At 37.1% G+C, this 27,594-nt stretch overlaps 1 protein-coding gene across 8 annotated transcripts in view; it reads left to right on the top strand.

Annotated features, from left to right (window-relative positions):
• Positions 1–27,594, top strand: part of OPHN1 (oligophrenin 1) — a 541,657-nt gene that overhangs the window by 172,624 nt on the left and 341,439 nt on the right. For all 8 annotated transcript variants that reach the window (XR_009257107.1, XM_058713537.1, XM_058713536.1 and 5 more), the window contains one exon: positions 1,628–1,723. Coding sequence is in view for 7 of the 8 variants with exons in the window: in XM_058713537.1 (XP_058569520.1) it covers positions 1,628–1,723 (96 nt within the window). In the remaining variant the exon portion in view is untranslated. The remainder of the gene's footprint in view (positions 1–1,627; positions 1,724–27,594) is intronic.

The raw sequence follows: 27,594 nt of genomic DNA, 5'->3' as shown, positions 1-27,594 counted from the left end.
CTGGCTAAGGAGGGCAGAGGCAAGTGATTGTTTTCCAGCCATGGAGCTGGTTTTGTATTCTCTTTGCTGATAGAATATGGAAAGCAGGGTGGGCATGCTCCTCTCACATTTGAACCAGATTTGAAATAGAAAATGCTATCCAAAATGTGGAGATTTGAGAAGGTATGGTAACCTGGTCTGCAGCCTCCAATTTTTGTAAAACTTTTCTCCTCCTCCATTTCCTCCTCTCCCTCCCTCTCCTTCCCCCGTCCTACTCACTAATCATGTATTCAAAGGGTCAGGGCTCTAAATACTGAAAATAAGTTCTTCTGGAAATGGGACACAGATAAGATGGCAATAAAATTCTAGGCAGTTTAATCTGTTTCCACCAAATGTCTGAACATGTTTTATTTTGTTTGTGCTTAACCATGATAGTTTTTCATTGAAACGGATAGATGCTGTTTGCATTGTCTCCCTTTCTGTTAGTCTGAGAGCAAAAACTCCCATAACCCTGTGTTTCTGATACATGTGAAGGTAGGGGATGATGAAACTATGGAGTTAGAGAAGAAATAGGAAAAGGGAGCCAAAGATAACCCAAAGCTTGAGCTTTCCTAGAAGATTGTCCAGTGGGTTACTTGAGTTGGTAAGAGAAGTGCCCCTCAAACTTTCAAAGGCATATGAATCCCCTAGGGATTATATTAAAATGCAGTTTCTTATTCAGTAAGTCTAGGTTGTGACCTGGAAATGTGTATTTCCATCGAGCTCCTAGATGATGATGATTCTGCTGACCTGAGAACCACTCAGAGTAGCAAGGCTGGAGAGTTTGGCCAGACCACTTGATGAAGGCCATATTTAAAATAAATCCATAAAGAGAATTTGTCAAAAGGTTAGCTAAATGTGATTTAGTTTTATACCTGCATTAATCTTTTATATAATAAAATTCAAAACTGTTCACCCAAAGTAAAAGCATTTGTCTGGCCATACCATCCTGAAGTTTGTTATTAATTGCCTTTGTAGTTCAGGTCTCTCGGTGAATACTATGTGAGCAACTTAAATTTGTTCTCCTGCCAGATAGTATTCTAACCCAGGCTTCCATATGGTTAATGTGTAACATTTCCAAGTTGTGCCTGTGTTGCCATGGAAAAGACCCTGAAGAGACAGACCATCTGGCTTTTACTTTTGGCTCTGCTGGCTAGCTTGGGGACTTTGATTACCACAGTTATAAAATTCAGCTACATCTTTCTTTGTAGAATGATTGTGGATATTTGTTTGGTGAGAGGTGAGAAAGCATTTAGTCCATTGCCCATAATTGGTGCTCAAAAGAGCCTCTTTTAGAAGAAGTAAAACTAAGTAGTTTTAGGTCTTTACAGGCTTTGGGTAGAACAAGTCAGAAAGGACAGGGAGTGAGATTAAAACATGTCCCATAACTTAAAAGGATTCACTAAGCTGCCTTCCTTCCTCCTTAATGTATGATTTTCATTGCTCAAATCTTCTACTGAGGGTGAGATCTTTTGTTTAACTTTATAAAATGCAAGTTGCTAACTCCCAGGAGCACTTTGCTTTTTCTCCTATTTGCCCTAACAGAGATGAGTAAATCAGTTAAAGGACAGAAATTTTGACCATTTCTTCTGTTTCTCTTACTTTGCAGATTATTCTTCAGCTGTTCAGAAATTTTCTCAGACACTTCAGTCCTTTCAGTTCGATTTCATTGGAGATACTCTGACTGATGATGAAATTAACATTGGTAAGTCTTCACCTACATGTGGTCATGCGCCTCTTGAGGCGATTCGGAGACCATTCAGTCTCCTAGGTTTCTAGATACAGAGAACTTGGGCACCTTTATCCTCTGTGGTCTTGTGCCAAGCTCATGGGAAGCTGCTTAAGAAGGATAAAGAAACACTGCTTGTCAGTCCTGTTCCCCACTCACACAAAAGCAATAAAAATATATCCCTGAAGCTTCCACTGAAGCCTTTGTATCAGTCTGCAGGAGAATTTTTCTTTAAAGAATATAATACATGAAAATAGATATTTGTGTAAGGGATAAATTAAAGAGTGATTTAAAAAAATTTCCAAAATGATTTAGAGTAAGAGTCCTCTAAGGAATAAACTCCCCTAGAAAGTTTAAAATTAGCATTTATATATGTACAACTTTTCAGACAACAGGGCATTTGGCATCTCTCTTGGAACTGAATTTAACAACTCATTCTATCAGCTCTATCATCTTGGACAGATATTTCTTTTCTCTGAGCCTTACTCTTGTCCTCTGTAAAATGTGGTTAATATTAATAGCAAGACTGTTACCATGAGGAGATTGAACAGTGGAGGGTAAAGAACTTTGTGTTTGTGTTAGTTGTAATGAAGTTAAAGTAGTATCAGCAAACCATGGCCCTTGCGCCAAACTTGCCTGCCACCTTTTTTTTTTTTCTTTTTGTAAATAAAATTTTGTTGGAACATAGCCACATTTATTTGTTTAAATATTTTCTAAAGGTACTTTTGTGGTAGGAAAACAACATTGAGTAGTAGTAGTGACTGGATAGCTTTCAAAGCCTAAAATGTTTGCTCTCTGGCCATTTAAGAAAAAGTTAGGTAACCACTGAATTGAAGAGTTAGTGTAAAGCATTTGCTAGACAAGAACATTGAACCACAGAAATGTTGGAAATGATTTAATGTCATTGAAACAAGTTAGTTACACAGTTCTATTTATGAATCCCAGCATTAAAATATAAAATGTATTATTATTATTATTATTATTATTAAATGACATTTGTAGTAAGTATAATATATAAAAGTATAAAATTACCTATGATAATAGGATATTCTAGCACAGAAACTTTGTATTAGATGGTATTGGCATGTTATCTTTTAGGTTTTTTTTTCTACATGTACCTCTTTTATATGTATGCAATTTAGTTCATAGTATATACATAATTTTAACTTTTTAACCTACCTTGTATCATAATTATCTTCTGGTATCAGTTCAAATTCTTTTTAAGTTTTTTGGGGGGCAAGGACATTGTTTTTATTCACTGCTATTTCCCCAGCAGGTAGAGGAGTGCCTAGCATGTAGTAGATACTCGATTCATGTTTACTGACTAAATAATGGATGCATTCAGATCTCATTATTATTGGAGCCATACTGTACATAATATTCAGCTATGTAGCTTATTTCCAATTTTTCACTATTATAAATAATACTGCAATGAGTGCTTTTATGAGATTATGATTGGTGACTATTTGTTTTGGTAAATGTAGTGGTGTAACTAGTGAGGCACACATTTGCATTTACATTATTTACTTATTCACTCCACTTCACTTTACTTTTGCAAATCTATTTTTGTCAAAGGGCATGACTTATTTAAAAGTTAATTTCATGGGCTCTAGAGTCAGATAGGCCAAATTTGAACTCTAGCTTTGGACCTTATTATCGGTGTAACCTTGGCAAGTGACTTTCCCTGTCTGAGTGTTAATTTTTCTCATCTTTGAAATGGGGATGGGGTGATCAATTCCAAGTGTACACAGTGCCTAAATACATTTTATCTATGCAATTGTTGTTAACATAAAATTTGATGTATTTGTACTCTGCAATGGATTGGATATTTTTGTGTCCTTCCCAAAATCCATATGTTAAAATCCTAACCCCTGATATGATGGTATTAAGAGCTGGAGCCTTTGGGAAATAATTAGGTCATGAAGGTGGAGCCCCTCATGAATGGGATTAGTGCTCTCATAAAAGAGACTTCAAAGGGCTCTTTTACCTTCCTCCCATCACGCGAGAATACAACAAGTTGTCAGTCTGCAACCTGGAAGAGGGCTCTTACCAGAACCTAACTATGTCGACACCCTGATCTCAAACTTCCAGCCTCCAGAACTGTGAGAAATACATTTCTGTTGTTTATAAGCCACACAGTCTATGGTATTTTGTTACAGAATCCTAAACTTCGTAAGGCGGAAATCAGTACTGAGAAGTAGGGGAAACTGCTGTACCCAATACCTAAAAATATAGAGGTAGCTTTGGAATCTAATGGGAAGAAAGTACAAGAATTTGGAGGTGCACGCTAGGAAAAGCCTAGATTGCCATGAATAGAATTTTAAAGGCAATTGTGGTGAGAGCTCAGAAAGAAAAAAGGAGAGCCATAGAGAAAGCTTCCATGAAAAACATGTTATTGGACAATGGAGAAAAGCCATCCTTGTTACAAAGTAGGCAAAGAACTTGGCTGAATTGTATTTGTTTTCTAGTGTTTTGTGGGAAGTAGTATTTTGTGAGTGATAAAATGGAATATTTGGATGAGGAAATTTGTAAGCAAAGTGTTGGAAGAAGGGCTTGGTTCTCTCTGTTTATAGTAAAAGCTGAGAGGAGAGAATGAATTGGAATGGGATTATTAAACAAAATGGAAACAGAACTTCAAGATTTGGACATTTCTCTGCTTGCCTATATTACAAAAAATGGCAAAGTGTATTTGGAAGAGAATGCCAAGGGTGTGGTGGACTGACCATTGCATAAAGAGCTCAATATGGATGTAACCATGGATATAATCAACTATCACAGCAGAAGCCAGGAATAGAGATGGGATTATATGAGCAGAAACACCACCAGCTGGGAATATAGGAAACAAAAAATGTGACAAAATGAAGAAAAACTGGTTGACTTCTTAGACCCTATTAGACCAGACCATAGAGCTATTTGGCTATGAACATGCACTATTCTTCAAGATAAGATAAGAAGGCCTCTGAAGCCACTTCTGAGATCATCGGGGCTGCCACTCCTATCATGTACATAGTGTACATAGGCTTTGGGGGCCGACTCTTAGATTTGAAAGGGCAAGACCAATGCCCAGGGAGCTGTAGGAGTGGGCCTACTGAGGGTATAACACCTACCCTACTATAAATGTCAACCAGTGCCATTAAGGAAAAAGAAAGTGGGTGAGGTTGAGCATGATGGCTTATAAACAAAAATAAAAATGACCCCCTGATATGTCAGGTTCTTGTGGGTGTCTGTGAGCTCCATGTAAGGTGTTAGCTGGACACATTTGCTTCTTAATGTATGCTTTACAACAACCTCTTAACTCAGTTACTATTTGCCTGCCAACTCCAGATATTCTTGGTTATCAACTGATCATTGCTTTTAGGGCTGATGACTCATGAACTGACCTTTATTGATGGAGACTGAAAAAAGATTTTGAGATTTTAATTGGCCTGTCATATTCACTGTCCTTGTTGAATTTGTCATTTTGAGAACTGGGATGTGTGGTGGTAGTGACAGTAACACCCAATGCTCCAACAGTTTAAGGTGAGGCTTTTTGGAGGCTTTAAGAAGAAAAATTAGAGAGCATACTGGGAGAGTATTGGTGGAAAAGAACAGTTGCTTTGGAAGTTGAGACAGCAGAGTGTGCCACGCCCTCCAGTTGCCAATACTACTGGCCCTGAGTTAGTAGATCTTCCATTTAACTGAAAATATTGGTAGAAGGACAGTTGCAATACAATTTTGGGTTGAGATTTAGATTTCACATTGCATGTGAAGAGGGCCTTGCAGTTCTTTCCATAATGCATTTTTCGTGATGGCTGCAAAAGGTGACTCAGTACCATTAAGCCCCTTGTAGATACTATTTGTCTAACAGAAATGATAGTGATTCCTAGAGGATGTGAGGCAAAGCCTGAGGCTTCTCTGAAGAGTCCCTTCCGTTGATGATCAGCTCTAGTATCTAACTTGAGCAGTCTGCGTACAACAGGAACAAGTGGGAGGAAGTGTCTCACTGCCCTGAAGACGACATTTGTTTCTGCTCTTAGACTAAGACATCTGTGCCTTCAATTGGCATTGCATGACTTTTTCTCTACCTCTAGAGCTCAATAACTAAAGGAAATCTCAGGTGTTTAGGTAGTTTTGTATATACTTCAGATTTATCAGCTATAGGATCTTAGCAATATTACCTAAACATGTTGGGCCTGTTTTCCTCATCTGTAAAGTAGGAAGTATAATCTATTTCACAAGACTGTAAGGAGTAAATCAGATAAATACATATAACAGAGAGTATATGTAAATCATTTGGCTCAGTGTCTGCATATGATTGATGCTCCATATCTCATGGTTGTTATTAATCTTAGCAGTAGGTAGTAGAACCCAATTTTTTGAAAATGTCAGTTTGCAATTTTATTTCCTGAATAACTACAAGGAATATAAAATAAAATGTTAGTGTTCCAGGGACCTTAGAGGATATCTAGTTCAGTTATTTCTAATATATGTCAGAGGCACCTGAAGCTCTTACTGATCCAGTCTCAGGACCTCTCTTAGATCAAATGAATCAGAATCTCTGTAGTGGATCCCAGGTCTCTGATTTCTGTACAGTCATCATAACATCAGTGAGCATTTTGGAACTCATCAGTTGTCAGGGATTTTCAAACTGTTCCTTGGATCTTCAATGTCTCCTATCCGCCCAAGCTCAAATGAAGCATGTAAGAATTTACTTGAAAATTCGAATTTCAGATTAAAAAATAAGCTGATATTTTCAGAGTGCTTACTAAGTAAGAGGTCTTGTTCTAAGAACTTTACATAAACTAATGAGAGAAAGTCAGAAAGACAGTGACTGAAAGACAGGTGTGTGTGTGTGCACACGCGCACACACACACACACACACACACACACACACAGAAACAGACACAGAGGGAAAGAGAGAGGGAGAGAGGAGAATATACTAGACTAGTTTACCAACCTCCCCACCACCACTCCTGCCAATCTAAAGATAGGGAAATTGATGTCCAGAGGTGGGCTAGTGATTGTTGAAGGTCTCACACAGTTAAGTAGTGCCAGGTTTATTACTGGAACCAAGGTATCCTAAAGCCCAATTGATTTATTCAACCAATTTTTACTGAGCATCTGCTGTGAACTCTACCTTCATGGAGCTTCAGTTAAATTTTAGGAAGACGTACAGGTGCCTATGTGGCTCAGTCAGTTAAGTTTGAGCCCCGTGTCAGGCTCTGTGCTGGCAGCTGAGTCTGGAGCCTGCTTCAGATTATGTGTCTCCTTCTCTCTCTGCTCCTTCCCTGCTCTCTCTCTTTCTCTCAAAACTAAATAAACATTTAAAAAAATTAAAAGAAAGTTTTAGGAAGAAGTATAAGCAAATAACTTCCTATATCATTGCAGTACTAGGAGCAAGAAAGAAGAATCCTTCCCACATAGGCTTCAGAGAACTTCCCTGCTCTTTTCTGAGGAACACTGCTATGTGTTTTTTCATTAGTAAATAGGTAGAAAGTGTCCACTAAATGCCATAGACTGGGGTTTCAGGTACACAATGTATCTCTCTGCCCTCCAGGATATCATAGTCTATTAAAGGAGGCAGATATGTTTTCACTCATATGTGGATCTTGAGAAACTTAACAGAAGACCAAGGGGGAAGGGAAGGGGAAAAAAATAGTTACAAACAGAGAGGGAGGAAGGCAAACCATAAGAGACTCTTAAATACAGAGAAGGATCTGAAGGTTGATGGGGGGGTGGGGGAGAGGGGAAAATGGGTGATGGGCATTGAGGAGGGCACTTGTTGGGATGAGCACTGGATATTGTATGTACGCGATGAACCACGGGAATCTACCCCAAAAACTGAGAGCACACTTTACACACTGTATGTTAGCCAATTTGACAATAAATTATATTTAAATAAATGAGGCAGATGAACAAACAGACAATTGCAATACAATATAAGTATTGTGGTAGAGGTAGGCACACAGTAGCCCCTATTCCACACTGTGTGTGTGTGTGTGCGTGTGTGCGTGTGTGTGTGTGCGTGTGTCTGTCTGTCTGTCTTGTATGAGTGGTGGGGAGAATAAACAAGGAAGGCTTCTGAGAAAGATTATATCTAAGTTAGATCTAGGGCTAGGGTGAGGCAAGTGAGGCTTCTAAGGCAAACATTTAATAAAGTACTTATTCTTAGATTCATGGAAAGTACAGGTGGGCACCAGAGTGTGAATGCCTCCTTAAATTTTGTACCCTAAGTGCCTCACCTGCCTCTTTTCTGTTTTGGTCCTGATCTGAGTTGAATTTCTAAAGGATGAATGAGAATTAAAGAGGGGAGAGAAAACGCATATAAAAAAGGCACAGTTGAGGGGAGTGAGATTATCTCTCTTGATACTGGAGGGCATTGAATGTGACTGGAAAGAGTAGGGATGAGTCAGAGATTAAGACCTAGAGATTGCATAAAGGCTAAGTTAGAGTCTTGGCAGGTAATAAAAGTGAGCAAAGCAGGCTGGATATAGGATGGCAATTGATATTCTGTCTCTGTGACTTGGTAATGAGAGGTAGGGCTGTGGCGAACAAAAAAAGACATGCTCCATCTAAGAGCAGCATCTTTGGGCTCCAGTGATTGTTTCCACCTAAAATATGTGGGTCTACATTGCCATAATCTCTTATTTTTTTCCAGAAAGTGACACCCATATATTTTATGCATAGTATTAAGTGCCACCAGTAAATTAAAATTGAAAACACAGGAAACCAAACAAAACATACCTGTTGGCCAAAAACACTGCATGGGTTTGTGATGCTGTTGCCTGGGTTAGACAATAAGGGGCCTGGAATACCTCATGAAATATTTTGGATTGTATCCTGAAGCTTATGGGGAGTAATACCCAAATGGCAAATGATCAAGCAGGAGACCTAGGCAGATACCCAAAATATTTGCTTTAACCTTAAAAAATCTGAGTATTATCTGGTAGACCTCACCAGATAATATGTGTTTCTTGTGTTGTTAATTTTAACCATTCTAACAGGTATGCAGTAGTATGACACAGTGGTTTTGACTTGTATGTCTCTGATGATGAGTGAGCATCTTGTCATGTATCTGTTAGCCATCTGGATGTCTTTCTTGGAAAAGTGCCTATTCATATTGTCTGCCCATTTCTTAACTGGATTATTTGTTTTCTGGGTGTTGAATTTGCTAAAATCTATAAAGATTTTGGATATTAACCCTGTATCAGATGTCATTTGCAAATATTTTCTTCCATTACTTACCTTGCCTTTTAGTTTTGTTGATCATTTTGTTCCCTGTGCAGAAAGAAGCTTTTTATCTTGTTGTAATCCCACTAGTTCATGTTTGCTTTTGTTTCCCTTGCCTCTGGTGATGTGTCTAGTAAGAAGTTGCTATGACTGAGGTCAAAGAGGTTGCTGCTTGTATTCTTTGCTGGGGTTTTGATGGTTTTCTGTCTCACATTTAGGTCTTTCATCAATTTTGAATTTATTTTTGTTTATGGTGTAAGAAAGTGGTTCAGTTTCATTCTTCTGAATGTTGCTGTCTAGTTGTCCCAACACCATTTGTTGAAGAGACTGTCTTTTTACAATTGGATTCTTTTTCCTGCTTTGTCAAAAATTACTTGATGATACAGTTTTGGGTCTATTGCTGGGTTCTCTATTCTGTTCCATTTATCTATGCATCTGTTTTGGTGCCAGTACCATACTGTCTTGAAGATTATAGCTTAATAATATAACTTGAAATATGGAATCATGATGTCTCCAGTTTTATTTTTCTTTTACAATATTGCTTTGACTATCCAGGGTCTTTTGTGCTTCCATACGAATTTTAGGATTGTTTGTTCTAGCTCTGTGAAAAATGTTGGTGGTATGCTGATGGAGATTGCATTAAATGTGGATTGCTTTGGGTAGTATAAACATTTTAACAATGTTTGTTCTTCCAAACCATGAGAATGGAATACTTTTCCACTTATTTGTATTATCTTCAATTTGTTTTATAAGTGTGCTATAGTTTTCACTGTAAAGATCTTTTACCTGTTTGGTTAGGTTTATTCCTAGGTTTCTAATTGTTTTTGGTACAATTGCAAATGGGATCAATTCCTTGATTTCTTTTTCTGCTGCTTTGTTCTTGGTGCATAGAAATGCAACTGATTTCTGTATGTTGATTTTATATCCTGTGACTTTGCTGAATTCTTGTACTCGTTCTAGAAATTTTTTGATGGAGTCTTTTAGGTTTTCTACATAGAGTATCATGTTGTATGTAAATAGTGAAAGTTTGTCTTTTTTCTTTATTGATTTGGATGCCTTTAATTTCTTTGTGTTGTCTGATTGTTGAGGCTAAGACTTCCTTGTTAAATAATACTGGTGAGAGTGAACATCCTTGTCTTGTTCCTGAGTATAGGGGAAATGAAAGGCTCTTAATTTCTCCCCACTGAGGATGATATCATATTAGCCTTGGGTCTTTCATATATGGCCTTTGTGATGTGGAGGGTTTTTAATCAAGAATGGATGCTGTACTTTGCCAAATGCTTTTTCTGCATCCATTGAGAGGATCATATAATTATAATCCTTTCTATTATTAATATGATGTATCACATTGGTTGATTTGTGAATATTGAACCAGAACTGCAGCCCAGGGATAAATCTCACTTGATCGTGGTGAATAATTCTTTTAATGTACTGTTGAATTTGATTTGCTAGTATCTTGTTGAGAATTTGTACATCCATGTTCACCAGGGATATTAGCCTGTAATTCTCCTTTTTGTGGGGTCTTTGTCTGGTTTTGGAATGAAGGTAATGCTGGCTTATAGAATAAGTTTGTAAGTTTTCCTTCCTTTTATATTTTTTGGAACAGTTTGAGAAGAATAGGTATTAACTCTTCTTTCAATGTCTGGTAGAATTCCTCTGAGAAGCCATCTGGCCTGGAATTTTGTTTTTTGGGAGATACGTTATTACTGATTCAATTTCTTTGCTGGTAATGGGTCTGTTTAAATTCTCTATTTCTTCCGGTTTCAGTTTTTGGTAGTTTCTAGGTTTCCAGGAATTTACGCATTCCTTCCAGGGTGCCCCGTTTATTGGCATATAATGTTTTATCAAATTGTCTTGCAATTGTTTGTATTTCTGTGGTGTTGGTTATGATCTCTCCCCTTTCATTCATGATTTTATTTCTTTAGGTTCTTTCTCTTTTCTTTTTGATAAGTCTGTCTAGGGGTTTGTGAATTTTATTAATTCTTTAGTAGAACCAGCTCTTAGTTTCATTGATCTGTTCTACTGGTTTTGTTTGTTTGTTTGTTTCTATATTGTTTATTTCTGCTCTAGTCTTTATTATTTCACTTTAGGCTAGCTTTAGGCTTTATTGACTGTTCCCTTTCTAGTTCCTTCAGGGGTAAGGTTAGGTTGTGTATTTGAGACCATTCTTGCTTCTTGAAGTAGATTTGTATTGCAATATACTTCCCTCTTAGGATTGCCTCTGCTGCGTAATAAAGGTTTTGGACTGTAGTGTTTTCATTTTCTTTTGCTTCCATGCATTTTTAATTTCCTCTTTAATTTCATGGTTAACTCATTCATTCTTTTTTTAAATTTTTTTAACGTTTATTTATTTTTGAGACAGAGAGAGACACAGCATGAATGGGGGAGGGTCAGAGAGAGAGGGAGACACAGAATCTGGAACAGGCTCCAGGCTCTGAGCCATCAGTACAGAGCCTGACACGGGGCTTGAACTCACAAACCGCGAGATCATGACCTGAGCCGAAGTCGGAGGCTTAACCGACTGAGCCACCCAGGTGCCCCAGCTCATTCATTCTTTAGTAGGATGTTCTTTTACCTCCAAGTATTTATGTTCTTTCCATTTTTTTTTCTTGTGGTTGACTTCAAGTTTCATAGTGTTGTGGTGTGAAAATATGCATGGTATGAATTTGATCTTTTTGTACTTGTTGAGTGCTGATTTGTGACCCAGTATGTGATCTATTCTGGAGAATGTTCCATATGCACTCGAAAAAATGATGTGTATTCTGCTGATTTAGGATGGAATGTTCTGTATAAATCTGTTAAGTCCATTTGGTCCAGTGTGTCATTTTCTGCTTAGATGATCTGTCCATTGCTGTAAGTGAGGTGTTAAAGTCCCCTACTGTTATTGTATTATTGTCAATGAGTTTCTTTATGTTTGTTATTGGTTGGTTCATATATTTGGGTGTTCCAGGTGGGGGGGGCATAAATATTTATAATTGTTAGATCTTCTTAATGGGTAGACCACTTAATTATGGTATAATGTCCTTCATTATCTCTTATTTCAGTCTTTCATTTAAAATCTTAAAAAAAAGATAAATATCACTAGTAATAAGAATATTGATACCAAGAATCCCTTATTGTGATACACTGGGAAGGTTATGGTACCACTTTTGTGTTATTTTGCCAAAAATGCATAGCCTCAGGGCACCTGGGTGGCTCAGTTGGTTAAGCTTCTGACTTCAGCTCAGGTCATGAGCTCACAGTTCACAGGTTTGAGCCCCGTGTCATCCTCTGTGCTGACAGCTCAGAGACTGGAGCCTGCTTTGGATTCTGTGTCTCCCTCTCTATTTTCCCCTACCCAGCTCACACTCTGTCTCTGTCTCTGTCTCTCTCTCAAAAATAAATGAACATTAAAATTTTTTTAATTGCAAAAATAAAATAAAAAATAAAATAAAATAAAATAAAATAAAATAAAATAAAATAAAATAAAATCTAATTTGTGTGCTATAAATACGGCTACTCCGGCTTCCTTTTGGCATCCATTAGCATGATAGATGGTTCTCCATCCTCTTACTTTCAATCTGCCAATGTCTTTAGGTCTAAAATGAGTCTTTTGTAGGCAGCATATAGACATATAATTGAGTTTCTTTATCCATTCTGATACCCAATGTCTTTTGATTGGAGCATTTAGTCCAATTACATTCAGTGAGATTATTGAAAGATATGAGTTTAGTGCTATTCTGTTACCAGTAATGTTGGTGTTTCTGGTGATATTGTCTGGTCCTTTCTAGTCTTTGTTGCTTTTTTTCAAGTCCCACACCAAGGAACCCCCCTTCCCCCCTTAATATTTCTTGCAGGGCTGTTGTAGTGGTCACAAACCTCCTTTAGTTTTTGTTTGTCTGGGAAAGTATTTATTTTTCCTTTTTTTCTGAATTACATCCTTGCTGGAGATAGTATTCTTGGCTGCTTATTATTCCCATGTAGCATGTTGAATTTATCCTGCCACTCCCTTCTGGCCTACCAAGTTTCTTTAGACAGATCGGCTGTGAACCTGATCTGTTTTCCCTTGTAGGTTAAGGACTTCATTCCCTTTGCTGCTTTCTGGATTCTTTCCTTCTTTTTGTATTTTGTAAAGGTTTCTATGATATGTCTTGGCAATGGTTAGCCTTGGTTGAATTTATTGGGAGTTCTCTATGCTTCATTTCCTTTTTTGAATAGTTTGAAAAGCATGAGCATTATCTCTCATTTGAATGTTTGGTAGAATTGCCCCATGAAAACCCCTGGTCTTAGACTTTTCTTTATTGGGAGTTTTTTGGTTAGTAGTTAAATTTTCTTCCTAGTAATTGGTCTGTTCAAATTTTCTCTGTCTTAATTGAGTTTTGGAAGATTGTATGTTTTTAGGAATTTATCCATTTCTTCTTGAGTGTCCAGTTTGTTGGCATATAATTTTTCATAATATTGTCTTATAATCCATTTTGTTTTTGATGTCAGTTGTCATTTTTTCCTCTTTCATTTCTGATTTTATTAATTTGAGTCCTTTCATGTTTTTCTTGATTGTGCATTAAAGGTTTGTCAGTTTTGTTTAGCTTTTCAAAGAACTAGTTTTGGTTTCATTGCTCTTTTAAATTGTTTTAGTCTTATTTCACTTATTTCCATTTTACTTTATTATTATTTCCTTTCTTCTAATAAATTTGTGTTTTGCTTATTCTTTTTCCTGTTCCTTTAGATGTAAGGTTAGATTGTTTATTTGAAGTTTGTTTTGCTTTTTGAGGTAGGCTTTTATTACTGTAAACATCTAAAGTAACTTTTTATAGGTATGTACTTCCTATTATTTTGTTAATTTTTTTCTGGTTGATTTTGTAGTCTTCCTCTGTTCCTTTCTTCTTCTTTTGCTGCATCCCCTTGTTGTTTGATGGCTTTCTTTCATGTTCCTTTGTCTTTATTTTTTGTGTGTATGTAGTTTTTGTTTTTGTTTTTTTTTTTTTTTTTTTTTTGCTGTTTCTGCTGAAAAAATCAGTTGATAACCTTTTGGGTGTTTCTCTTGTGTGAAACTGTTAGCTTTTCTTTTGTTGCTTTTAAGATTCTGTTTTTATCTTTAATCTTGGACATTTTAAGTATTGATTGTGGATAATCTCACCTTACTGTGTCTTTTGCTTTTATAAAAATTAACACTAAACAAGCATTTGCAGGGTTAGCTATTAGAAGGTACTGTAATGATCCATAATATTTGATTAAAATGTAGGAGTAAGAAGCCTTATAGGACTTCGTATCTCAGAGCCAGAAATAACCATTGCCCAAACCTCTTGTTTTAACCTTTCATATGTATTTTCCAACTTACCATAGACATGAGCAAAGAATGGTGAATATGAGACCGTTTGAAAACTGAAAACACCATTCTGAGCAGAGGGAAACAATTAGAGAAACATACATGCCATAGATACTGTGGCTGTGACAGGAGTCACATTATTATCTTACAGTGGTTAGACAGAGCTTTTTTTTTTTTAATTTTTTTTTAACGTTTATTTATTTTTCAGACCGAGAGAGACACAGCATGAATGGGGGAGGGGCAGAGAGAGAGGGAAACACAGAATTGGAAGCCGGCTCCAGGCTCTGAGCCATCAGCCCAGAGCCTGACGCGGGGCTCGAACCCGCGGACTGTGAGATCGCGAGATCGTGACCTGAGCCAAAGTCGGATGCCCAACTGACTGAGCCACCCAGGTGCCCCTAGACAGAGCTTTAAATTCATGTCCTCTCTGTGTAGCTAGCTTTGTGACCTTGGCAGTTCCCTTCTATGGACTCTATTCTCCTTATGATTTAATGAAAGTAGTTGGACTATGATAGATAATATGGAGAAGTTTGAGGCTTTTGATGGTGGGTAACCAGATACAAAAAAAAAATCTTTACTTCTTGCCTGTTGACATATACTTTGGTGTGTTTTTGAAGTCTTTTGATCACCTAATAAATAAACTTATAAGGTCTTTTAGAGGCCAGTAATGGAATATAATGGTTTTCCTTGATTCAGTTACTTAATTTTAGGTTGATTCAGAACATTTCCAAGCTCATTCTATGAGGCCCGCCTTAGATTGACTCCGAAACCAGACAAAGACCCCACTAAAAACGAGAATTACAGACCAATTTCCTTGATGAACGTGGATGCAAAAATTCTCAGCAAGATACTAGCAAATCAAATACAACAATAGATTAAAATAATTTTTCACCATGATCAAGTGGGATTTATTCCTCAGGTACAAGAGTGGTTCATTATCCCCAAATCAATCAATGTGATACATCACATTAATAAAAGAAAGGATAAGAACCTCATGATACTCTCAATAGCTGCAGAAAAAGCTTTTGACAAAACACAACATCATTTCTTGATAAAAACCTTTAAGAAAGTAGGGATAGAAGGAACATACCTCAACATCATAAAGGCCATATATGAAGGACCAACAGCTAAAATCATCCTCAATGGGGAAAAACTGAGAGCTTTACTGCTAAGGTCAGGAACATGACACGGACTTCCACTCTCACCACTGTTATTCAACATTCTACTGGAAGTCCTGGCCTCAGCATTCAGACAACAAAAAGAAATAAAATGCATATAAATTGGCAAGGAAAAAGTCAAACTTTTGCTCTTCACATACAACATGATACTGTACGCAGAAAACCCAAAAGACACCACCAAAACGCTGCTAGAAACGCTGCTACATTAATTCAGCAGTGTCACAGGATATAAAATCAATGTAGACATCAGTTGCATTTCTATACAGCATTAATGAAGTAGCAGAAAAAGAAGTCAAGGAATCGATCCCATTTATATTTGCAACAAACCCCATGAAATATCTAGGAATAAACCTAACCACAGAGGTAAAAGATGTGTAGGCTGAAAACTATAGAAAGCTTATGAAAGAAATTGAGGAAGACACAAAGACATGGAAAACACTCTATTCTCATGGATTGGGAGAATGAATATTGTTAAAATGTCTATACTATGCAAAGCTATCTACACATTCAAAGCAATCCCAATTGAAATAAGACCAGAATTCTTCACAGAGCTAGAACAAATAATTGTAAAATATTTAAGGAACCAGAAAAAACCCTAAATAGCCAAAGTAATGTTGAAAAAGAAAACCAAAGCTGGAAGCATCACAATTCTGGAATCCAAGCTGTATTTCAAGCTATAATCATTAAGACAGTATGGTACTAGCAAAAAAAAAAAAAACCAGACACATAGATCTATGCAACAGAATTGAGAACCCAGAAATGGACCCACAAATGTATGGCCAACTATCTTCAACAAAGCAGGAAAAAGTATCCAATGGAAAAAAGACAGTTTCTTCAGCAAATGGTATTGGGAAAACTGGGCAGTAACATCTAGAAACATTAGCATGGACACTTTTTTTTCAAATTCATTTTTTTATTTTTAATTTTTTTAAATATGAAATTTATTGTCAAATTGGTTTCCATACAACACCCAGTGTTCATCCCAACAGGTGCCCTCCTCAATACCCATCACCCACCCTCCCCTCCCTTCCACCACCCATCAACCCTCAGTTTATTCTCAGTTTTTAAGAGTCTCTTATGCTTTGGCTCTCTCCCTCTCTAACCTCTTTTTTTTTTTTCTTCCCCTCCCCATGGACTTCTGTTCAGTTTCTCAGGATCCACATAAGAGTGAAAACTTATGGTATATGTCTTTCTCTGGATGACTTATTTCACTTAGCATCACACTCTCCAGTTCCATCCACGTTGCTACAAAAGGCCATATTTCATTCTTTCTCATTGCCACATAGTATTCCATTGTGCATATAAACCACAATTTCTTTACCCATTCATCCGTTGATGGACATTTAGGCTCTTTCCATAATTTGGCTATTGTTGAGAGTGCTGCTAGAAACATTGGGGTACAAGTGCCCCTATGCACCAGCACTCCTGCATCCCTTGGGTAAATTCCTAGCAGTGCTATTGCTGGGTCATAGGGTAGATCTATTTTTAATTTTTTGACGAACTTCCACACTGTTTTTCAGAGCAGCTGCACCAATTTGCATTCCCACCAGCAGTGCAAGAGTGTTCCCGTTTCTCCTGATTCTCGCCAGCATCTGTGGTCTCCTGATTTATTCATTTTAGCCACTCTGACTGGCGTGAGGTGGTATCTGAGTGTGGTTTTGATTTGTGTTTCCCTGATGAGGAGCGATGTTGAGCATATTTTCATGTGTCTGTTGGCCATCTGGATGTCTTCTTTAGAGAAGTGTCTATTCATGTTTTCTGCCCATTTCTTCACTGAAATATTTGTTTTTTGGGTGTGGAGTTTGGTGAGCTCTTTATAGATTTTGGACACTTGCCCTTTGTCCAATATGTAATTTGCAAATGTCTTTTCCAATTCTGTTGGTTATCTTTTAGTTTTGTTGATTGTTTCCTTTGCTGTGCAGAAGCTTTTTATCTTCATGAGGTCCCAATAGTTCATTTTTGCTTTTAATTCCCTTGCCTTTGGGGATGTGTCAAGTAAGAAATTGATGTGGCTGAGGTCAGAGGTTTTTTCCTGCTTTCTCCTCTAGGGTTTTGATGGATTCCTGTCTCACATTCAGGTTGTTTATCCATTTTGAGTTTGTTTTTGTGAACGGTGTAAGAAAGTGGTCTAGTTCCATTCTTCTGCATGTTGCTGTCCAGTTCTCCCAGCACTATTTGCTAAAGAAACTGTCTTTTTTCCATTGGATATTCTTTCCTGCTTTGTCAAAGATGAATTGGCCATACTTCTGTGGGTCTAGTTCTGGGGTTTCTATTGAATTCTATTGGTCTATGCGTCTGTTTTTGTGCCTGTACCATGCTGTCTTGATGATTACAGCTTTGTAGTAGAGGCTAAAGGCTGGGATTGTGATGCCTCGTGCTTTGGTCTTCTTCTTCAAAATTACTTTGGCTGTTTGGGGTCTTTTGTGGTTCCATACAAATGTGAGGATTGCTTGTTCTATCTTAGAGAAGAATGCTGGTGCAATTTTGATTGGGATTGCATTGAATGTGTAGATAGCTTTGGGTAGTATTGACATTTTAACCATATTTGTTCTTCCAATCCATGAGCATGGAATATTTCTCCCTTTCTTTTTTTTTCTTCAACGTTATTTATTTATTTATTTATTTATTTATTTATTTATTTATTTTTGGGACAGAGAGAGACAGAGCATGAACGGGGGAGGGGCAGAGAGAGAGGGAGACACAGAATCGGAAACAGGCTCCAGGCTCCGAGCCATCAGCCCAGAGCCCGACACGGGGCTCGAACTCACGGACCGTGAGATCGTGACCTGGCTGAAGTCGGACGCTTAACTGACTGCGCCACCCAGGCGCCCCCCTTTTTTTTTTTTTCAACTTTTTTTTTTTGTTTTTTTTCCCTTTCTTTATATATTCTTCAACTTCCTTCATAAGCTTTCTATAGTTTTCAGAATACAGATCTTTTACATTTTTGGTTAGGTTTTTTCCTAGGTATTTTATGCTGCTTGGTGCAATTGTGAATGGGATCAGTTTCTTTACTTGTCTTTCTGTTGCTTCATTATTAGTGTATAAGAATGCAACTGATTTCTGTATATTGATTTTGTATCCTGTGACTTTGCTGAATTCATCTATCATTTCTAGCACACTTTTGCTGGAGTCTATCTGATTTTCCATGTATAATATCATGTCATGTGCAAAAAGTGAAAGTTTAACTTCATCTTCGCCAATTTTGATGCCTTTGATTTCCTTTTGTTGTGTGATTGCTGATGCTAGAACTTCCAACACTATGTTAAACAACAGCGGTGAGAGTGGACATCCCTGTCGTGTTCCTGATCTCAGGGAGAAAGCTCTCAGTTTTTCCCCATTGAGTATGATATTAGCTGTGGGCTTTTCATGAATGGCTTTTATGATGTTTAACTATGTTCCTTCTATCCCAACTTTTTGAGGGTTTTTATTAAGAAAGGATGCTGAATTTTGTCAAATGCTTTTTCTGTATCCATTGACAGGATGATATAGGTCTGTTCTTTTCTTTTATTAATGTGATGTATCACATTGATTGATTTGCGAATGTTGAACCAGCCAGCAGCTCAGAAATGAATCCCACTTGATCGTGGTGTATAATTCTTTTTATATGCTGTTGAATTTGATTTTCTAGTATCTTATTGAGAATTTTTGTACCCATATTCATCAGGGATATTGGCCTGTAGTTCTCTCTTTTTACTGGGTCTCTGTCTGGTTTAGGAACCAAAATAATGCTGGCTTCATAGAATGAATCTGTAAGTTTTCCTTCCCTTTTTATTTCTTGCAATAGCTTGAGAAGGATAGGTATTATCTCTACTTTAAATATTTGGTAGAATTATCCCGGGAAGCCATCTGGTCCTGGACTCTTATTTGTTGGCAGATTTTTGATAACTGATTCAATTTCTTCACTGGTTATGGGTCTGTTCAAGCTTGTATTTCTTCCTGTTTGAGTTTTGGAGGTGTGTGCGTGCTTAGGAATTTGTCCATTTCTTCCAGGTTGCCCAGTTTGTTGGCATATAATTTTTCATAGTATTCCCTGATAATTGCTTGTATTTCTGAGGGGTTGTTTGTAATAATTCCGTTTTCATTCATGACTTTATCTATTTGGGTCCTCTCCCTTTTCTTTTTGAGAAGCCTGGCTAGAGGTTTATCAATTTTGTTTATTTTTTCAAAAAATAAACAGTTTCATTGATCTGTTCTAGTGTTTTTTTTATATTCCATATTGTTTATTTCTGCACTGGTATTTATCATTTTTCTTCTTCTGCTTGGTTTAAGGGTTTATTTGCTATTCTGCTTCTATTTCCTTTAGCTGTTCTTTTAGATTTTGTAATGGGATTTTTCTTGTTTCTTGAGATAGGCCTGGATTGCAATGTATTTTCCTCCTCTCAGGACTGCCTTTGCTGCATCCCAAAGCATTTGGATTGTTGTCTTTTCATTTTCATTTCTTTCCATATATTTTTAAATTTCTTCTCTAATTGCCTGGTTGACCCATTCATTCTTTAGTAGGATGTTCTTTAACCTCCATGCTTTTGGAGGATTTCCAGACTTTTTCCTGTGGTTGATTTCAAGCTTCATCGCATTGTGGTCTGAAAGTGTGCATGGTGTGATCTCAATTCTTTTATACTTATGAAGGGCTGTTTTGTGACCCAGTATGTGATCTATCTTGGAGAATGTTCCATGTGTACTTGAGAAGAAAGTATATTCTGTTGTTTTGGGATGCAGAGTTCTAAAAAGATCTGTCAAGTCCATGTGATCCAATGTATCATTCTGGGCACTTGTTTCTTTGTTGAATCTGTGTCTAGATGATGTATTCCTTGTTGTAAGTGGAGTATTAAAGTCCCCTGCAATTACCACATTCTTATCAATAAGGTTGCTTGTATTTGTGGTTGCTTTATATATTTGGGGGCTCTGTATTCAGTGCATAGACATTTATAATTGTTAGCTCTTTCTGTTGGATAGATCCTGTAATTATTACATAATACCCTTCTTCATCTCTTGTTACAGCCTTTAATTTAAAGTCTAGTTTGTCTGATATAAGTATGTCTCCTCCAGCTTTCTTTTGACTTCCAGTAGCATGATAGATAGTTCTCCATACCTTCACTTTCAATCTGAAGGTGTCCTCAACTCTAAAATGAGTCTCTTGTAGACAGCAAATAGATGGGTCTTGGTTTTTTTTTATCCATTCTGATACCCTATGTGTTTTGTTTGTTGTAGCATTTAGTCCATTTACATTCAGTGTTATTATAGAATGATATGGGTTTAGAGTCATTGTGATGTCTGTGGATTTCATGCTTGTAGTGATGTCTCTGGTACTTTGTCTCACAGGTTCCCCCTTAGGATGTCTTGTTGGGCTGGTTTAGTGGTGATGAATTCCTTCAGTTTTTGTTTGTTTGGGAAGACCTTTATCTCTCCTATTCTAAATGACAGAGTTGCTGGACAAAGGATTCTTGGCTGCATATTTTTTCTGTTCATCACATTGAAGATTTCCTGCCATTCCTTTCTGACCTGCCAAGTTTCAGTAGAGAGATCCGTCACGAGTCTTATCGGTCTCCCTTTATATGTTCCAGCACATTTATCCCTAGCTACTTTCAGAATTTTCTCTTTATCCTTGTATTTTGCCAGTTTCGCTATGATATGTCATGAAGAAGATCTATTCAAGTCACGTCTGAAGGGAGTTCTCTGTGCCTCTTGGATTTCAGTGCTTTTTTCCTTCCCCAGTTCAGGGAAGTTCTCAGCTATGATTTCTTCAAGTACACCTTCAGCACCTTTCTCTCTCTCTTCCTACTCTGGAATCCCAATTATGCGTACATTATTGGGTTTCATTGCATCACTTAGTTCTCTAATTCTCCCCTCATACTCCTGGATTTTTTTGATCTCTCTTTTTCTCAGCTTCTGCTTTTTCCATAATTTTGTCTTCTAATTCACCTATTCTCTCCTCTGCCTCTTCAATCCGAGCTGTGGTCGCCTCCATTTTATTTTGCACCTCATTTGTAGAATTTTTTAGCTCCTCACAACTATTTCTTAGTCCCTTTATCTCTGTAGCAATAGATTCTCTGTGGTCCTCTATGCTTTTTTCAAGCCCAGGCATTAATTTTATGACTATTATTTTAAATTCATGTTCTGTTACTTTGCTTAAATCATTTTTGATCAGTTCGTTAGCTGTCACTACTTCCTGGAGTTTCTTTTGAGGAGAATTCTTCCATTTTATCATTTTGGATAGTTCCTAAGTGGCGTGGAACTGCAGGGGTCTTCCCCTGTGCTGTCTGGAGTAACTTGTGTTGGTGGGCGGGTCCACAGTCAGACCTGATGTCTGCCCCCAGCCCACCGCTGGGGTCATAGTCTGACTGGTGTGTACCTTACCTTCCCCTCTCCCAGGGGCTGGACTCACTGTGGAATGGTGCGGCCCCTGTCTGGGCTACTTGCACACTGCCAGGCTTGTGGTGCTGATTAGATGGGATCTGGCATATTAGCCTTGGTGGATTTGCAAGGTGCACAGGGGCCGGAGGGGTAGGCTCAGCTCACTTTGCCTTCGATGGTCCACTGTGGGAGGGGCCCTGAGGCACCGGGAGGGAAGCAGACCCGTCAGAGGGATGGATCCACAAAAGCACAGCATTGGGTGTTTCCACAGTACAAGCAAGTTCCGTGACAGCAACTGGTTCCCTTTGGGATTAATTGGCAAGGGAGATGGCACTGTCCAATGTCTTTGTTCCCCACCGAGCTGAGCTCTGTCCTCTAGGTTTCAACAACTCTCCCTCACATTGTCCTGTAGCCCTCCTGCTTTCCGAGCAGAGCTTTTGACTTATAACATTCCAGATGTGAATTCATGCTGGCTTTCAGAACTCACGGAGTCTGGCCCTTTTTTTGCAAGGCAGACTCTGGGGCTCTGCTCTGCCAGGCGGGTTGCCCCTCCACTGCCCCGGCTCCTTCCCACCAGTCCGTGTGGTGCGCACCACCTCTCAGCCCTTCCTACCCTCTTCCGTGGGCCTCTTGTCTACACTTGGCTCCTGGAGAGTCCATTCTGCTATTCTTCTGGCAGTTTTCTGGGTTATTTAGGCAGATGTGGGAGGAATCTAAGTGATCAGCAGAATGCGGTGAGCCTAGTGTCCTCCTACGCTGCCACCTTCCAAGAATCCATCATACAGAAAAACCATGGACACTTTCTTACACTATGCAGAAAAATAAACTAAAAATGGATGAAAGACCTAAACGTAAGACAGGAAGCCATCAAAATCCTAGAGGAGAAAACAGACAACAACCTCTTTGACCTCAGCCGAAGCAACTTCTTACTAGACGTGTCTCTGGAGGCAAGGGAAATAAAAGCAAAAATGAACTATTGGAATCTAGATAAAAACTTCTGCACAGTGAGGGAAACAATCAACAAAACTAAAATGCCACCTACAGAATGGGAGAAGATATTTGCAAGTGACATATTGGATAAAGGGTTAGTATCCAAAATCTCTAAAGCACTTATCAAACTCAGCATCCAAAATCAAATAATCCAGCGAATAAATGGGCAAAAGACATGAACATATACTTTTCAAAGAAGACATCCAGATAAGTAATAGGCACATGAATACATGCTCAACATCACTCATCATCAGGGAAATACAATGGGATACAATCAAAACCACAATGGGATACCACCTCACACCTATCAGAATAGGTAAAATTAACAACTCAAGAAACAACAGATGTTGGTGAGGATGTGGAGAAAGGGGTGCCCTCTTACACTGTTCATGGCAATAAAAACTGGTGCAGCCACTCTGGAAAGCAGCATGGAGTTTCCTCAAAAAATGAAAAATGGGACTACCTTATCCCAGCAATTGCACTACTATGTTTTTACCCAAAGGATACAAAAATAAAGATTTGAAATGGTACATGCACAAAGTTTATAGCAGCACTCCCAACAATAACCAAATTACGGAAAGTGCCCAGATGTCCATTGACTGATGAGTGGATAAAGAAGGAGTGGTATATATATACAATGGAATATAACTCAGAGATTATAAAGACTTAAATATTGGCATTTGGAATAACATGGATGGAACTGGAATGTATGATGCTAAGCAAAATAAGTCAGTCAGAGAAAGACAAATATCATATGATTTCACTCTGGGAATTTAGGAAGCAAACAGCTGAACGTAATGAAAGAGAAGGAAAAATAAGATAAAAAATGGGAGGCAAACCATAAGAGACTCTTGAAGACAGAGAACAAACTGAGGATTGCTGTGGGGTGTTGGTGTAGGGAATAGGCTGAATGGGTGATGGTCATTAAGGAGGTCACTTTTTGGGATGAACACTGGGTGTTACATGTAAGTCATGAATCACTACATTCTATTCTGGAAACCATTAGTACACTATATGTTAATTAACTTGGATTTAAATGAAATAAAATAAAAATAAAAATAAAATGATATATTGAATAATCACAGAATTTCTATTGAGAGTAACTCATTTTTTATTTTATTTTTATTAATTATATAATTTATTTTTAAATAATTTATTTTTATTAATTATTTTATTAATATTTATTAATTGAGGTGACCAGGTTACTTCAGTGGAATGGTTGAGAAATGACCTCTGAAATGCTGACCTTTAATAAAAGCAATAGAAACACCAATAGACATTTTCAAAATCAACTTTTTGAGATCTCTGGACATTAACCAAAATTTGAAATAATAGAAGGTGTGCTTGTTCAAGAAAAATAGCTGAGTAATTAAGAGAACAGTGAGCTTTGTGGTTTTTTGCCCTGTATTCTATACCCTTTTCTCCAGCTCCATAGTCGCTTTGAAAACTATGAGCTGGATACTTTTGGAAGCTGTGAATATCATGATTTTAGTAGCCACTGCAGAGGGCAGAAGGGATTGTAGCTCCCCTAGACCTGAAATATATTACTCATATGGGTTGCCTTATTTGAATTGACTCATAGTTGGCTTACTGAAAATGGGTTTTTCCTTAGAGTTTCCCTTTCAAAACAATCAATTAGTAGTGATTGTTCAGTACTGCAGTTCTCTTAGGCAGCATAAAGTGTGATAGCAACCAAGAAGCTGAGCAATAAACTTAAAAAGAAAAACTGGAGAATGAAATGTCCATAGAGAGCTTTGAAAAGTTGCTACATATTCCTATAAATATGGAAGATCATGTGCACATTTAGGGCTTTGCTTATATGTATTGTTTTGTGCCTGTCTAGAAAAGATTTTAGAAGGCTATATTGTCTTACTTCTGGCTGACCTTGAAGCTCTGGGTGGGAAGATTAAGGCAGAATTATAAACTAATTGGCTGAGTGTTGAAGGCACTCACCAACACACACAAGAGCCCTTCAACAAAGCCTGGGATACTTAATGGTTCAATGCATTTAAATACATCTCTGTCTAATCATTAGCTGACCACTAAGCTAACTGACCAGAGATGTCAGTGGCTTCATATGATAAAGAATACAGACTTTATAGCATTAGCTACAATCTCACTAAACAAACAGCAACAACAGGAACAAATTTGGGAAAAAGACAGGTTTTGATTTCTGATTTGTCACATTACATCATTTAAAATGTTCTCTTTTCAACAAAATTGTGAGAAGTGTAAAGAAATAAGAAAATTGGGGCACGTGGCTCAATCAGATAAGCGTCCGACTTTTGATCTTTTCTTGGGGCATGATCTCATGGTGTTTTAGATTGAGCCCCGTGTTGAGCTCTGTGCTGACAGCACAGAGCCTGCTCAGGGTTCTATCTCTGCCTCTCTCTCTCTCTGCCCCTCCTCTGCTCTCTCTCTCTCTTTCTCTCTCTCTCTCTCAAATTAAATAAATATTTTTAAAAAAAGCAATAAGAAAATGGGCCATGAATAAGGAAAGAAGGCCACAATCAATAGAAACTGTCCCTGAGGAAAACAAATCATTGCACTTCCTGGGAAAAGAGTGTCGATGATGTATTTCTAATATTATAAACATATTTACTTAATAAAAAAGAGCCATTTAAAACTGTGCAGTTGAAAAGTACACTAACTGAAATGAAAATTCACAACAGGGGCTTAACCTCAAATGTTTACTGGTAGAAGATAGAATCAATAAATATTAAGATAGATGAATTGAGATCATACAATCTGTGGAAAAAAGTAAATTAAAAAATGAACAGAACTTCAGAGTCCCATAACAGAATATACATAATGGCAGTCTCAGAAGAAGAGGATAGAGAGAAAAGGTAGAAAAGATATTTGAGTTAACAAAGGTAAAAACCTTGCTAAATTTGATGAAAAACTTTAGTCTGCTCATATAACAAATTCAACAAACCAAGGGAAGGAAAACTCAAATACATGCTTAAACATACTACAGCCAAATTTGGAAGAAAGGGAATAGGAGACATGAACAATACCATAAATCAACTATACCTAATACATTTCCCTACCCAAGAACAGTAGAATATATATTTTTTCATGTGTACAAGGAATATTGTCTAGGAGAGAACATACGTTAGGCCATAAAACAAGCCTCAATAAACTTAAATGAATGAAAATCATACAAAATAAATTTGCTGAATACAATGAAATGAATTTAGAAATTAATAACAGAAAGTTGGAAAAGTCATAAATATGTGGAAATTAAACAGCATACTCCAAATTAATCAATTGATTAAATTTAGAGGTAATCACAAAGGAAATGATAAAATACTTTGCAAATAGAAAAAAAACAAAAACGTAGTATATCTAACCTTATGGAATTCAGCTAAACAATGAATGGAAGGAACTTTGTAGCTTCAAATTTCCTACTTTAAGAAAGAACAAAGGTATCAAATCAATAACAGAACAGTGACTTAAGAGTCACTGAAAAAAATGAGGAGCAAAGTCCAACACAAACAGAATGAATGAAATAAGAATAGAGAAGACATTAATGAAGTAGACAATAAGAAAACAATAGATAACAACAAAACCAAACATTTGCTTATTGAAAAGTTAAACAACATTGACAAACCCTTAGCTAGACTAACCAGGAGCAATACTAAATTACTAAAATTGGGAATGAAGTACAGGCCATTACCATTGGCCTTACAGAAGTAAAACTGATTATAAGGAAATAGTATAAACATGCCTATACCTACAAATAAGATAACCTTAGTGAAATCAAATTCCTAGGAATATACAAACTACTAAAACTGGTGAAACAGAAAATGTTACTGGACCTATAACAAATAAAGTGATTTAATTTTTAATTGAAAAATATCCCATCAACTCCTTCTGTAGGTCCAGCATTACCCTGATACAAAAACCAAAAGCATCCCATGTTCATGTGTTAGATGACTTAATATTGTTAAATTGGCAACAATCCCCATATCCATCTACACATTCAGTGTAGTACCTATCAAAATCTCAGCAGCTATTTTTTCAGAAATTGTCAAGGTGTTACTAAAATTCATATGGAAATTCAAGGGACCTAGAATAGCCAAATAATCTTGAAAAAGAACAATATTGGATCACTCATACTTCCCCATTTCAAAACTCATTACTCCTTTGTATGTTCTTTACTATTACCACAATTGTTTGGTATTGGCATAAGAACATATACAGAGATCAATAGAATAAAAATAAGAGTCCAAATACAATCCCTTATTATATGGCCACTTGGTTTTTGACAAGAGTGTCAAGATAATTAATTAGGGGAAAGAATAGTCTTTTTGATAAATGGTGCTGAGATAATAGGATAAATACAAGTGAAAAAACGAAGTTGGACCTTTATAGCATACAAAAGTTGACTCAAAATGGATCAAACAGTTAAATGTAAAAGCTAAAATTATAAATCTCTTAGTAGAAAAAAATAAAGATATAAATCTTCACAACCTTGACTAAGCAGTGGTTTCTTACATAAGACCAACAAAGTACAAGCAACAAAACAAAAGGTAGATAAATTGGATTTCAACAAAATTTTAAACTTTTGTTCTTCAAAGGGCACCATAATGAAAGTGTAAGTCACACACACAGTGCCCCGAAATTTTGCAAATTATCTATCTGATAAGGGGGACATTTTGTCCAAAGTAGATAAAGTACTCTTACAACTCAATAATAAAGACAATTAGCCCAGTTACAAAATGGGCAAAGTGATTGGATCAATATTTTTTCTTGCAATATTTTATTTAAATTCAAGTTAGTTAACATATAGTGTAGTAGTATTGGTTTCA

Source organism: Neofelis nebulosa, chromosome X, assembly GCF_028018385.1.
Source record: "Neofelis nebulosa isolate mNeoNeb1 chromosome X, mNeoNeb1.pri, whole genome shotgun sequence".
In the NCBI taxonomy this organism is placed as follows: domain Eukaryota; kingdom Metazoa; phylum Chordata; class Mammalia; order Carnivora; family Felidae; genus Neofelis; species Neofelis nebulosa.
This window is presented reverse-complemented; position numbering and strand designations above follow the sequence as displayed.